Consider the following 14,555-nt stretch of genomic DNA (forward strand, 5'->3'; position numbering starts at 1 on the left):
ACAGGTTTGAGTCTAGAGTGACACCTAGGACTTTGGCTTGTGGGGTGGGACTGATGGTGGCGTTGTTGGTCATGATGGAGAGGGTGGGGGGGAGGGGGGCACGGGCTGGGGGGAAAATCAGGAGCTCGGTTTTGGAAAGGTTCAATTTGAGGAAATGGGGCAACATCCAGTCTGATATGTCGTTCAGTAGGTGGGTGATACGGGCGGAGACTGAAGGGGTGAGGCGAGGGATGGAGAGGTAAATTTGCGTGTCATTGGCGTAGAGGTGATAGTTGAAGCCGTGGGAATGTATCAGTTTGCCGAGGGAGGAGGTGTAGATGGAGAAGAGAAGAGGACCGAGCCTTGGGGGACCCCAACAGAGAGGGGTAGAGAGGGGGAGGTGGTAGCGTTATAGGTAAAGCTGAAGGAGCGTTGGGATAGATAGGAGGAGAGCCAGGAGAGCGCGGAGTCTCTGATGCCGAGGGAGTGTACTGGAGGAGGGGGTGGTCGACTGTGTCGAAGGCCGCGGAAAGGTCGAGGAGTAAGAGGACTGAGTAGTGGCCATTAGCTTTGGCGGTTAGCAGGTCATTAGTGATTTTGAGTAGGGCGGTTTTGGTGAAGTGTAGAGGACGGAAGCCAGACTGTAGTGGATCGAGGAGGTTGTTGTCAGTGAGGTGGGCTCTTCCTCTTCAGCATAAGGCAGCATGACCTCTTCAAGTATTCTGATGTATTCAAACTGATCCATGATCCCTGGTATGCGATAAATAGGCCCAACACCATAGTATGAGAAACATCCCCATATCATGATGCTTGCGCAACCATGCTTCACTGTCTTCACAGTGTACTGTGGCCTGAATTCAGTGTTTGGGGGTCGTCTGACAAATTGTCTCCGGCCACTAGACCCAAAAAGAACAATCTTACTTTCATCAGTCCACAAAATGTTGCGCCATTTCTCTTTAGGCCAGTCAATGTGCTCTTTGACAAATTGTAACCTCTTCAGCACGTCTTTTTTTCAACAGTGGGACTTTGCAGGGGCTTCTTGCAGATAGCTTGGCTTCACATAGGCGTCTTCTAATTGTAACAGTACTCACAGGTACCTTTAGACCTTCTTTGATCTTCCTGGAGCTGATTGTTGGCTGAGTCCTTGCCATTTTGGCTATTCTTCTATCCATCCGAATGGTAGTTTTTCGCTTTCTTCCACGTCTTTCAGGTTTTGGTTGCCATTTTAAAGCATTTGCGATCATTTTAGCTGAGCAGCCTATCATTTTCTGCACTTCTTTATATGTTTTCCCCTCTCCAATCAACTTTTTAATCAAGGTACGCTGTTCTTCTGAACAATGTCTGGAACGACCCATTTTCCTCAGAATTTCAGAGAGAAATGCACTGTAACCAGCATGTACAACATTTGCTGCCTTCCTTCCTTAAATAAGGGCAATAATTGCCACATGTTTTTCAAAGAATGAATGACCTCACTAATAGAACTCCACACTGCTATTATTTTGAACATGCCCCTTTCAATTAGTGATTCAATTACACAGACTCTATTACTCTACTACACCTGCTAGTAAATTATTTGCCATGTAGAAATATCATTTCTACCAAAAACAGTGATTGATCAGGTCAGTGATGTCTGACTGCTATTATATATTGAATATGGCCACAATTGTAGCATTTCAAATATATGTCAATATATTTGGGAAGAATATTTTTAAAATACATTTCAAATATATTTTTCTTCCATGTGGGTATTTACACCAATATTATGATAAAAAATGAAGCTTCAGCCCTGGTTCTCAGTGATGTGGTGCAGTACTTCGCATGTGATTTGCACAGGAACCGCACCACATTCCTGCGCAAATCTCATGCGATTCCTGTGCGGTGCAATTTGAGCCATACATTTTGCATGGCTTAAACCGCACCAAAATACTGCATGACCTCTTCCTTCTTTTTTTTTTTTTTTTTCTTTGTTTGAACCAGAATCTGATAACCATGCGATCTGGTTCTGCACATCGCACCACATTTTGCGAATCAATTTTGAGGTGTTGCTAACTTATAATACTCACCTGCAGAGATTTGCATGCACTGGGTGCGATTATGATGCGGTGTGGAAATCGCAGAAACCGATGCGAGTTCCGCACTGCATCAGTGTGAACCAGGGCTCAGTGTCACTTTAAATATTTTGTCCACATTTTCCAAAACCAAATAATTGTAGCAACATGAATCTCATAATCTGTGTACATTTAGGCTTAAAGTGCAAGTTTACCTTTCCACGTAACATAATAAATGCAAATTTTTTGCAGGTAAAAAAAAATGTGCATTTATTATTTTTTGTGTTAGAAGCCTGTAAAGCATTGCACTAGCAATCAGCAGATCACTACTGCCATACAGGTTTCCTGCACACTGTCCGTGTGTCTGTTTCCTCATACATCCTGTACAGGCAAGTAGATACTGACAGGAAGGCTCAATGAACTAACACGGCACTCAACAGCTTTGTGGTAGTTAATTGAGGACCTCAAGCTGACAGCTGCTAAGGCTGGGACTTGTAGTCCCTTCATTCACAGAACACTGTGAATGAATGATGAGGCCGTGTTGGTGGCGCCCCGCATGGCCGCACTGTTTTTGAAATCTGACAGCTAGTGTGGGGAACTTCTCCCTGCACTGCTGTCACAGGGAGTGGGGCGGTGGCTGCAGGATCGGGAACATTCTACATGTTCCACCCTAAAAATGGGTGTTACATGTTCTCAAAGGTGAACTTATCCTTTAATGTAGACATGCTGTTCAGCTGCATTTTTTCCACCAACCAAACCCCCCACCCCACCCTGTCAGCCACAATAGGTAGTAGACGGAAATGTTTACGTGCTGCGTCACACTCACAACAAAGTTTCAAAGTTTACAGGACATGTAGCAATCAGCGGGCAGCAAGCTGGCTTCATGCTACACACTCTAGCAAATGAAAAAGTGCAGTGAATGCCCCACAACACATACAATACATGCGGTTGTGGTGTAATCGTCTGCAAAAATGGGGTTAAAAGAGAGGAGGAATCACATCAATTCCTCACCATCTGTCAGTAGCCTCTGAAGTCCAATCTGCATTTAAATCTACCCTTACTAATTTTTTTGCATTAAAGCCTGCAGAGCATTGCACCAGGGATTATTTGTGTCGTGGGGGCAAAACACAGGCTTAGCCTAGGTTCACACCTATGCAGTTTGTGTTTGGTCTGTTTCTGCAATGCGCTTTGAGTTTTTGCTGCGTTTTTTGAGGGTTTTTTTTTTTTTTCTTTTTGCTAGGCAGATTAAAATGTGTCAAACGCAGCAACAACTCAGTATATGCTTTTCTGCAGTGTCTCCATTGAAGTTTATAGAACCAAAACCGCAACGTTTTGCATTTACAAAAGTCCCTGATCCTTTCCAAGAAATGCACTAGGTGAAAACGTGGAGATGTGTCCCATAGGAAATCATGTTAAATGGACAGTAGTGAGTTTCTGCAAATCTCAAAACGCTGCGGAACCTAGACTTATCCTGCCTCTGGGTTTTATGAAGGTATGGACCTCCAATTACAGGGCTGGAGGAAGTGTGGCTGGACTACAGAATGAAGAAAAAAAAAATTTGTCTTTTTCTAAAAAATTGTGACAAAAAAAAAAAATGTTCCAAAAACTCGTCATGCCTCTTACTAAATACCTTGAACTGTCTACTTTCCAAAAAGGGGTCAGTTGGGGAATATTGTCCTGGCATTTTAGGGCCTCAAGAAATGATGGGCCGTCGATACATCAGGACTGATCAATTTAAAGTGTGTGTATATATGTGTGTGTGTGTGTTTGTGTATGTATGTATATGTGTGTATATATATATATATGTATGTTTGTACACTATAACTTCAGTCTACATTGTGGCCTAATTCTAAATTTATGAATATTGACTGGCAGCAGAGCAATACCCATTAGGAAGGGTGGTGGCTTGCACCCCATGATTCGACCGATCCCTTCAGAACCAGACGATTTTCGTTCCATCTATGGCCAGCTTTGATGTTTTCTTGTGGCCCAATAATTAAAGCATATTTTATGTAGACAAGGACTGTAGTATATTTGTGTCCTGTATACAGTGAGTAGCTTTGTGTTTTATTCACCCATACCCCTTTAATTCCTTTTCACTGTTTATTGCAGTTTGACTTTACTACTTTTGTATAGGGATGGGAAGGGGGACGAATGTCTCAAGCGAAGTTAAAGGAAATTTTCATCACATAACTGAATTTAGACTTGTAGACTGTCATGCAGACGCCTTTTAGATGTACTTTTTCTTTTTTTAAAGGATAAGTTCACTTTTGGAACCTGTTACATGTTCTACCCATTATGGAACATGTAACATGTTCCAGAAGCTGTAGTCTATTTCCCTGTGACAGCGGGCGGGGGATCTTCTTCCCCGTCCTGCTGTCAATATATGAAAACAGCGCAGCCATGCGGAGCTTCGACCACATGGCCTCGTCATTCATTCAGTTTCTTGTAACTGAATAGACTATAGAAACCATCGTCCATTGCGCCACACGGCTCGTAGTTCACAATAAACCATGAAGGTGCAACTGAGCACTCTTGTAGTTCATTGACCTTCCTGCTCTCAGGTAAGTGCCTGTCTGTACGAGGTACAGGCAGGCAGTCATCCTGAGAGTCTGCAGGAGCTACTGATCGTGGGTACAATGCTCTGCATGCTCCTTTTAGAAAAAAAAAAAATAAATATACATTTTTTTTTTACCTGCAAATAAAGTTTTTTTTTTTTTTTTTTTTTTAAGCTTAACTTTGCCTCTAAACCTGTCATAAAATATAGGGGTTATCATTGCTGACCTCCTTTTTTTCATAATGCTGGTTGCCTGGTTATCATTCAGATCCAGTGGTTTTGAGTCACTGACCTGGCACAAGTATGCAACTAAGAAATTCTGACTCTAATCTGCATGCTTGTTCCAAGTCGGTGACTCAAAAATCCCCGATGCTAGTGTGCCAGTAATGACAGCCCCATATATCCCCCAGTGACAGATATACTGTAAAAATAACTACCTGTGGTTCAGTCACGTTCAGATCTATGAATTAAAAATCAGTGGGCTTCAGTTCCGTCTGGCTTGTTTTGAAGGATGGACAGTGAAGGATGGATTACATGCCAGGGTTATAAATCTTTTATCTGGATGTTTTTCAGTTTCTGCCTGAACAGTTTTATTGACGTCAGCTGAATTAAAATGGATTGTTTGTGCTATAAATCTGAAGGTTGTCACTGTACATTACAGGATAACAAGCATTCCTGGCAATCCATAATTCTGCTGAAGTCTGTATTCAATATTCTTGGCATACAGTCACTAAAATATTTCTAGAATTTATTGGGTAAATAAATGACTAATATCATTGCTACTGTTAATAATATCAGCTGATTAAATCTGATATGACTGTTCTCTGATATTCTTGTAAATATCTACTGCATGTTTATGCAGAATGTGTTTTCTGATTGGTAGTCCTTAAAAGCCAAGCAAAAAAAAAAATAATAAATGCACATCTTGCAGGTAATAAAAACAACTCTGCAGCCTGTAAAGCATTGCACCAGATCATGGGTGGAATGCCAGGATCCTGCAAATTTTCAATCTGCTGTCTGCCCGTACCTCCCGTACAGGCAGACAGTTGCTGAAGTCCAGGAAAAATCAATGAATGAGAGTGATCATCAGTGCCCTCACAGTTCATTTATGTCTACAAGCTGTCTGCTGCAATGGAAAATGGTAGTTGTAGTTCATCCATTCATGGGAAACTGTAAATGAACGATGTGGCTGTGTGGGTGGAACACCGCACAGCGCGCTGTTTGTTAATTATGACAGTGGGTTCAGAAAGAGGATCCCCTGCCTCCTGTCACAATGAGGGACTGGGGGGAGGGGGATGCTGGCAGGTGATGTTTGGTAACATGTTACACCCTAAATATGCCTGTCATGTGTTACCAAAGGTGAACGTATCCTTTTAAGGAGTCCATAGATGGATGTTCAGCGGAGACCAGATGAGTTTCATTCAGTGTAGCAGTCTCTGTTCAACAGAAGTCAATGGTTAGGTCAACTTCTAGCAAATGAACCAGTTGGAAAATGTATGTTAATTGGCAGTTGCAGCATCATCATTGCAGTTTTCATCTATGGCCAGCTTTAGTCCAATCACTGGCTTATTTTAGAAAATCTGGTGCAGTCCTGCCTAGTAACTAATCAGCTTCCAGGTACTATTGCCAAAGCTTGAAGTAATACTAAAGTTGAATTTTTTTATTTTTATTTTTTGTTCTAAAATAAAAAACATGTACTTCTATTCTGTGCAGTAGTTCTGCACACAGCTGCCCTGATCCTCTTCTTTTCAGGTTCCCCATCGATGCTCTTGCTCCTCCCCCTCCAGCAGTGCCCCCAGAGAAAGCTGCTTGCCCTGGGCACATTGCTATGTTCTCGCTCCTGAGCTGCTGCTCTGAGTCCATAACACACACAGAGCCGCTGCTCGGCCGTGCCACCGCTCTCCCCTCTGTCTCTTAAAGCAGCAAGAACCAATGGGCTCCCACTGCTGTCTCCGCCAATGAGGAGAGTCCCCACACAGCCGAGGCCATTGTGAACATCACTGGATTGGAGGGGGCTCAGGTGAGGAATGGGTGGGGGGCGCTGCACGCTGAAGGGTAGAAAAACCTTGTGCCTTTACAGCCACTGGGGTTAGAAGCTGATACAATGGCTACAATGCAGAGCTGCACCAGATTTTGTACGCTTTGGTTTTAGTAAATTGTCTTGGGGCACAAGACAAGGTAGGGAATATCCTCTCTTAGGAGGTTGTCACCAGAACAAGTATTTCCATCGGAATATTTTTCCTCTCTTCCTGACAGTGACAGCAATTTTTAGATTGTTCCTCACTTGCCATACTCCGTACAAATAGGAGAGGAGAGACCTTAATAAAACCTGACAGGGGTTCTAAACCTTTGTTACTCCATTGAAAACAAAGTCAAGCTTGGCACATTCTAACTGGTCATTTTGTGCTTAACCTTTTAAGAAGTTGTCTCTTAATACAATTATAATGAAGCAGTTAACTTCTGTTTGTTTTTGTTTTTTTTTGTTTTGTTTTTTTTTTGTACAACTTTGATTTTTTTTTTTTTTTTAATCACTTCCTGGTATACAAGTGCACCAGCATAAATGAGTACACCCCTTTTGAAAAGTAAGATTTTTAATCGCTATCTCAGTGAACACTAGAACAATTTCCAAAGTGTTGACAAAACAGAGTTTTATAGAACTTTTGTTTAGCTTGTTACATGAAAGTAAAGTTAATATTTTTCCAAAAATATGTGGCACTGAATATATAAACTTAAAGATCATACATTAAGTGTCATATAAATTTGAGTCCATTGGAAAACCATGACAAATATATCAAATGAGTTCATAAATAAATAAAATCTCCAGTGATTAAGTGTCTTAGTAAATCAATCATTGTGAACAGTGTATCCACCACCGTCAAACCCAGCCCCTTACCAGAAACACAGACCTTAGATAGGAGGCCTGCAAAGGCATGAAGCTGTGTATACTCCAATGCGTATTCCACTCCAACGATGTTCAGGTGCTACGATCTCCTCTCGATCTTTATTGGCTCAAAACATGAAAGCGAATCTCCATAGTGAAGTTCTATTGGAAAGATTTATTTAAAAAATCCAAGATTCTACTTACAAAATGCTGATAAACACTTGCATATATAAAAGCTGCTGGTGCCGGCTCCAGCAGACAGGGGATGATGTCAACATGGGCTTCTCCTCCCCAATGTACGTTTCTTTCGAATGGACGTTCTCAAGGCGAATAGAACGTCCATTAGGACGAAATGTATGTTGGGACGCCCTGGACGTCTCTGTGAGATGGTTGCAGTTTCATCTTTTGTTAAATGTTTGTATCACTTTTGCTACAGTATTCTGACTAAGTAAAGCTTTGCTGATCTTCTTGTAGCCTTCACCTTTCTTGTGTAAAGAAATGTATTTTCTTACTCTGGACTTGTGACATTGCTCTTCTATATGGTACCATTGCTGACAACATGAAATGGAAAGGGGTCTTCTTTAAGCAGGGTGGATAAAAAGCGATGATTATATATTTTTATTTTTTTTTGCCATTCTCAACCTTTTTATCTCAAAGATCCCTTGAAAACATTTTTTAGGTCTAGAAGAACCCCTGCTAAAACCAATTTATCTGAGATCAGTGGGAACAATGTCCCCTTACAGTAGTGGCCAGTGAGAAGAAACTGGTAGTCAGAATGCCACCTTTTATAGACTGCTGAAAAGATCATTGGTGTCTTGCTGAAAAGATCATTGGTGTCTTCCTATTGGCTCTTTCAAGTGTCATTGGCCCAGGAACTATGCAGGTACCATCAAATGGGAGGTGAATCAACTGCAGTTCAAGGAACCCCTAGCAACCTCTGGAGGAACCCTAGTTGAGACTGACTGGTCCAGCGCTACCACACTCCTACCATATCTGGGAAATCACTTTTCATTCCCTATTTTATCTCTCCTAGGTGGAATTGCAGGGGGTATTGAAATCTGCATCACATTCCCTACAGAGTACGTCAAGACTCAGCTTCAGTTAGATGAGAAAGCCAATCCACCCCGGTATAGAGGAATCGGTAAGAAGGTGTGATTGCATTTTACATGATTGTAGTAATGGACAGCCTATTTACCTCTCATGTCACCCACAGGGCACTGTGTCAAGCTTACTGTACAGGATCATGGAATCCGAGGCTTATATCGAGGGCTTAGCTCACTGCTGTATGGATCCATTCCCAAGTCTGCAGTAAGGTATGAAATCCATACCATAACAACTAATGAAATAAACATGGAATTCAGATTACCCAAGGAACTAATGCCATGTTTAGGAGGAGTAAGTTGAACTTGATGTTTAAAAGGAGTAAGTTGGAGACCTTCTTTTTTTATTTGCTTTTTTTTTTAAAGAATAAAAAGTAGATATATGGAAAAAAATACTTTTGCAGAAAATACAGTGCATCCAGAAAGTATTCACAGCGCTTAACTTTTGCCACATTTTGTTATGTTACAGCCTTATTCCAAAATGGATTACATTTATTTTTTTCCTTGTCATTATGGGGTATTATTTGTAGAATGTTAACGTCAAAGAAGTTAGTTTTTTGCGATTCATTAAAAATAAACAAAAAACCCCACATGTACATAAGTATTCAGAGCCTTTGCTCAATACTTTGTTGAAGCACCTTTAGCACCAATTACAGCTTCAAGTCGTTTTGCGTATGATGCTACAAGCTTGGCACACCTATTTTTGGGCAATTGCTACCATTCTTTTTTGCTGTACCTTTTCAAGCTCCATTAGGTTGGATGGGAAGCGTCCGTTCACAGCCATTTTCAGATCTCTCCAAAGATGTTCAATCGGGTTCAAGTCTGGGCTCTGGCTGGGCCACTCTAGGACATTCACAGAGTTGGCCCGTATCCACTCCTTTGTTAAGTGGGCTGTTTGCTTAGGGTCATTGTCCTGTTGAAAGATAAACCATCGCCCCAGTCTAAGGTCCAGAGCGCTCTGAAACAGGTTTTCATCAAGGATGTGTGTACATTGCTGCATTCAACTTTCCGTTGATCCTGACTAGTCTCCCAGTTCCTGCCGCTGAAAAACATCCCCACAGCATGATGCTGCCACCACCACCATGCTTCACTGTAGGGATGGTATTGGCCAGGTGGTCAGTGGTGCCTGGATTCCTCCAGACATGACGCTTGGCATTCAGGCCAAAGAGTTCAATCTGTGTTTCATCACACCAGAGAGTTTAGTTTCTCATGGTCTGAGAGTCCCTCAGGTGCCTTTTGGCAAACTCCAGGTGGGTTGCCATTTGCCTTTTACTGAGGAGTGGCTTCTGTCTGGCCACTCTACCATACAGGCCTTATTGGTGGAGTCCTGCAGTGACGGTTGTTCTTCTGGAAGTTTCTCCTCTTTCCACAGAGAAACGCAGGAGCTCTTTCAGAGTGACCATTGGGTGCTTGGTTACCTCCCTGGCTAAGGCCCTTCTCCCTCGATCGCTCAATTTGGCCAGGCGGCCTGCTCTAGGAAGATTACTGGTGGTTCCAAACTTCTTCCATTTACGGATGATGGCGGCCACTGTGCTCATTGGGACCTTCAATGCTGCAGAAATTATTCTGTACCCTTCCCCAGATCTGTGCCTTGATATGATCCTGTCTCGGATGTCTACGGACAATTCCTTGGACTTGGTTTGTGCTCTTACATGCACTGTTAACTGTGGGACCTTATATAGACAGGTTTATGCCTTTCATAATCATGTCCAATCAACTGAATTTCCCACAGGTGGGCTCCAGTCAAGTTTTGGAAACATCTCAAGGATGATCAGTGGGAACAGGATGCTCCAGAGCTCAATTTTGAGTGTCATGGCAAAGGCTGTGAATACTTATGTACATGTGGGTTTTTATTTTTAATAAATTGCAAAGATTTCATTATGGGGTATTGTTTGTAGAATGTTGAGGAAAACAATGAATTGAATCCATTTTGGAATAAGGCTGTAACATAACAAAATGTTGCAAACGTTAAGCACTGAATACTTTCTGGATGCACTGTAATATCTTTCTGGGATCATAACAAGACATGCACTGTGGAAAAAAAGTGCATCAAATGCAAAATCAAAAATGCCATATGATGCATTAACAAAGCAGTATTTTTGTTTTTCTGAGTCCCCCCTGTATCATAGTTTTATTACCTGAACCTTACCTTACCATGGATGGTTCTCCCTTTTTTTTTTTTTTTTTTTTTTCTGGTCTAATGAAAAAAAAATGAACATATTCCTCCAGGCACACAAACAAGATGAGATGGAAGAATGCCCCCAGCTGGGACCTTGTACTCTGACTGTGGGACCTTTTTGCTGTCACAATACACTGATCATTGGCTTCAACCACTGGAAAAAGTTATCCAGCTTGTCTGTTTGACAGAAGTCAGTCATGGATAGCCACACAGTGGTTTGGAACTGGATACATTTCGATCCATCTATGGCTAGCTTTAGTCAGTCATGTAAAGTCCATCTGAGATTTACTAGTCTTTCTAACACTACACTTCCCAGACAATGCTCTTGTCCTAAGGGTGCCTTCATTGCTCCACCACAGATAGAGCCGCCTCCCTAAGACAGGAAGTGTGTTATTGGCCAGATTGCCAGGTGAAAGTAATGGAAAACAAAAAGTTAAAACCAGAAAACTAATGCAAAGGGCACCAGATATCGTGACCTACTATTGTGCTACTCACCTCCGTTTCATTCCGTCATGGTCCACCCAATTTCCTCCCAATCTGTTTACTGAGATCGAGTCCTTACAATTGACTCCAACTCATCCTTGCTCTCTCCTCTGGTCATCCTCGGCGGTGGATCTTGCCCCTTTCCGTCGTCTCTTCCTTGGCTCCATACAATTTTCCATGAGTATTTGGCAGAAATGTAGGACCAGGTTTGCACTAACCTCGGACTCCTTTACACTGACTAATATCCTCTTTAACCCCAATCTTGCAGATAGTTTGGCTGTGTCCCGGATGCTCCCTTGGGTCAAGGCCAGGCTCTTCCAATTGCGCCACCTAGTACACCCTGTTACTCGGAAGATGCAACCATTCTCCTACCTCCAGAAAAAAGATCTGCCCTCCCAACATTTTTATATATACCTTCAGCTACGCCATTTTTTTCTCCACCATGTCCCCCACTTTGACTCTTGGGAAACCCTCTCCCTTTTGAGCGTCTATGTATACAGGGCCCACATCAAAGGGGTATAATTTCCAATACATACAAACTCTTAATGGACGCTACCCCCCCTCTCTAACGACACTCAACATTACATGCGCAAGTGGTCCCAGTTTTTGCAATGTGACATCGATCTAACACAGTGGAAGAAAATTTGGGAAAACGCATCTAAATCTTCTGTCTGTGTGGTTTATAAAGAAAATACATACGAAATTCTGATGTTGTGGTACAAAACCCCTGAGGTTATTCATACTTTTAACCCGAATGCTTCTTCTGTCTGCTGGTGTTGTGGGAAAGACTTTGGCTCCCTCTTTCACATTTTTTGGACTTGTGGATCCATTGTCCCTTTTTGGGAAGAGGTTTTGTCTTTTTTACAATTATTACATACCTCTCTCCCCTTTGAGCCCCTATACTTTTTATTGTGCTTGCCGTTCCCAGGTCTTCCCAAAGTGTCCAGGAAACTCTCCACACATATTTTGACTGTGGCCAGAAGCATTCCTATGTGTTGGCTATCTGCTATTCTGCCTTCGATGTCAACTTTGTCTAAAATTATTGCTGATGTACGACAGATGGAATACCTGACTGCTATACATTCCGACTCAACAGCTGTGTTCGAGGCAGTGTGGCACCCATGGGATAATTTCTTCCCTTCCCACCTTTCTCCACTGTAGCTATGTGACGTTATTATGTTTGTAACCATGCAGATTTTACCATCGATGTGCTCCTTTTTATTTTGTTCTCTTTCAACGTGTGTGTGTGTATATGTGTGTATATGTGTGTGTGTGTGTGTATATATGTGTGTGTGTGTGTGTGTGTGTGTGTGTATATGTGTGTGTGTGTGTATGTATATGTGTGTGTGTGTGTGTGTGTATATATATATGTGTGTGTGTGTATGTATGTGAAAATCGATACAAATTGTTAATACAAAGAAAACTAATGCAGCCACCACATCTAAGGACTGGCAAGCTTGCAATATAATACATTTTTTTTTAATCTTAATTGTACAGTACAGACCAAATAGTCATGGAATTTGAGTTAGACTTGTACCTTCAGGTAATTGGACACTGGTAAAGCTTTCAAGGACACCACCAACTGGGCATCTTCCCTATAACCCTGCCCCACTCCATGAATCCTCAGTTTTTTGCTGGTGTCCTAAGGTGATAAACATCTTCACAAAGAAGTCCCTCATAGCTTAACTAGTTTATTATTGTACTTCTTATTTTATCTTCATATTATGAAGTCATCCCCTTATTGTCTTCAAATGCCACAGATAGAAGCAGTGCACCCGGATAGTTGTTATCTTGATAAATCCTCGGGATCTGTACCAGGACGCAGTGCTGAGGGAATGGCGTAATGTTGCCTCGAACACTGGATCTTGCAGTGGCGCTCACCTTGGCACTTAGTGCAGTGCATGTAGTCAGCTGCAGGATGTTATACAGGTCCAGGGTCATGGTCCATATCTATGGAATCCAGCCCTTGAAGACCCATTTGGGGTATGCACATTGTATGTGTTAAGCCTGGAGTTTATATAAAGTTCAGTGTTGGAGACAGCTAAGACAGTAATCTGTATCGTGACTATTATTGTAAAACATCAGGGCTATAATTGTACTCCTTGCACTATAATTTTTTTAAATTTGGCACTAAAACTCAACCATTCAGAGATTAGTCTCAAGTGGATGACCAGGTGTTACAGATCACACACTTTACTGCCACTTCCCACTAGAACTCTGTAAGGTACTCGGGCACATTCTCCTGCCCTTTCAACACCAGAATCCACTGCAGTATGGTATGCACCTTGGTGTTCTCCTTCTGGACACGGTGGCAGGCCCAGTGCTGCAAACCAGCTTTTGCAACAATTTCAGTATGTCAAACTGGCATAGGTGAATGAACAACCAACACGACCCTGTATTCCCATTCACAGCCTTGTCCATTCTTTTTCAAAAGGCTCTGGCTTCCCTCTTCCATTTCAGAACCCTTATTCAAGTTGTATTATTATTATTATTATTATACAGTATTTATAAAGCGCCAATAGTTCGCTCAGCGCTGTACATTACAAAGGGGGACAGAACATGTGACAGAACAATACCAATACAATGCAAAACATGAGGGGATTGAGGGCCCTGCTCTTTCAAGCTTACAATCTAGGAGTAGCTTGCATTTGGCTCCCATTGCAACATCCTGTGCTCCCTTGGTATCTGAACTTGGTTCCATCCCAGTGGGAGTGGCTTCAAAATTTTTTTTTTAATGTGTCCAATCACCTGAAGGTATGAACCTATAATTTAGGGTCCATGAATACTTTGGCTGTGTCCTGTACTGTACTTCAAGATGTGGAATTTACAGGTACATCAAAATTCTTCTTTTTAGGATTAGGTGTACTTATAGAGCTCCATTCCAAAATATGATTGAATGCTGGGTTCTGTGCATTCCGCCTTGATCTCCTGGGTTCTCTGAGATTTCCTTCTAGACTCCCATGTGGCTGCTACCTAGCAGTGATGGAGAGGGGCAGATCAAGGTGCTTGAGATGAATTGGAATATATTGCAGCTTACCGGTCCTTAAATGTTGTGGCTGCATTCATTTTCTTTTTTCAGACTAAGTACATTTTATGCAAGTACAGAAAAATACCTGGCAATTCTGATAGAAATCCAATGTCCTTGTATCTTCCTGTTGACCACATTGAAATCTCAAACAAAATTATCAGCCTTCCAGGTTATCTTTTGTAAACTATGGAAAAAAACCTAATGCAGATACATCTTCAAAAGACTGATGAGCTGCAATATAGTATATATTTTTTTTTTTCCTTGGGTTTAGATAACCTACAAGGAAAACAGAATTGCACT

General features: G+C 41.9%; 1 protein-coding gene across 1 annotated transcript in view; it reads left to right on the forward strand.

Moving 5' to 3' along the window:
* The window catches only part of LOC149471088 (tricarboxylate transport protein, mitochondrial-like), a 36,296-nt gene that overhangs the window by 7,512 nt on the left and 14,229 nt on the right, over positions 1 to 14,555 (forward strand). The window contains exons 2-3 of the mRNA XM_089657467.1: positions 8,499 to 8,606; positions 8,679 to 8,778. Of these exons, the coding sequence (XP_089513593.1) occupies positions 8,499 to 8,606; positions 8,679 to 8,778 (208 nt within the window). The remainder of the gene's footprint in view (positions 1 to 8,498; positions 8,607 to 8,678; positions 8,779 to 14,555) is intronic.

This window comes from Staurois parvus, unplaced genomic scaffold, assembly GCF_062004578.1.
Source record: "Staurois parvus isolate SC_StPar_1 unplaced genomic scaffold, SC_StPar_1.0 ptg000029l, whole genome shotgun sequence".
Lineage (NCBI taxonomy): Eukaryota > Metazoa > Chordata > Amphibia > Anura > Ranidae > Staurois > Staurois parvus.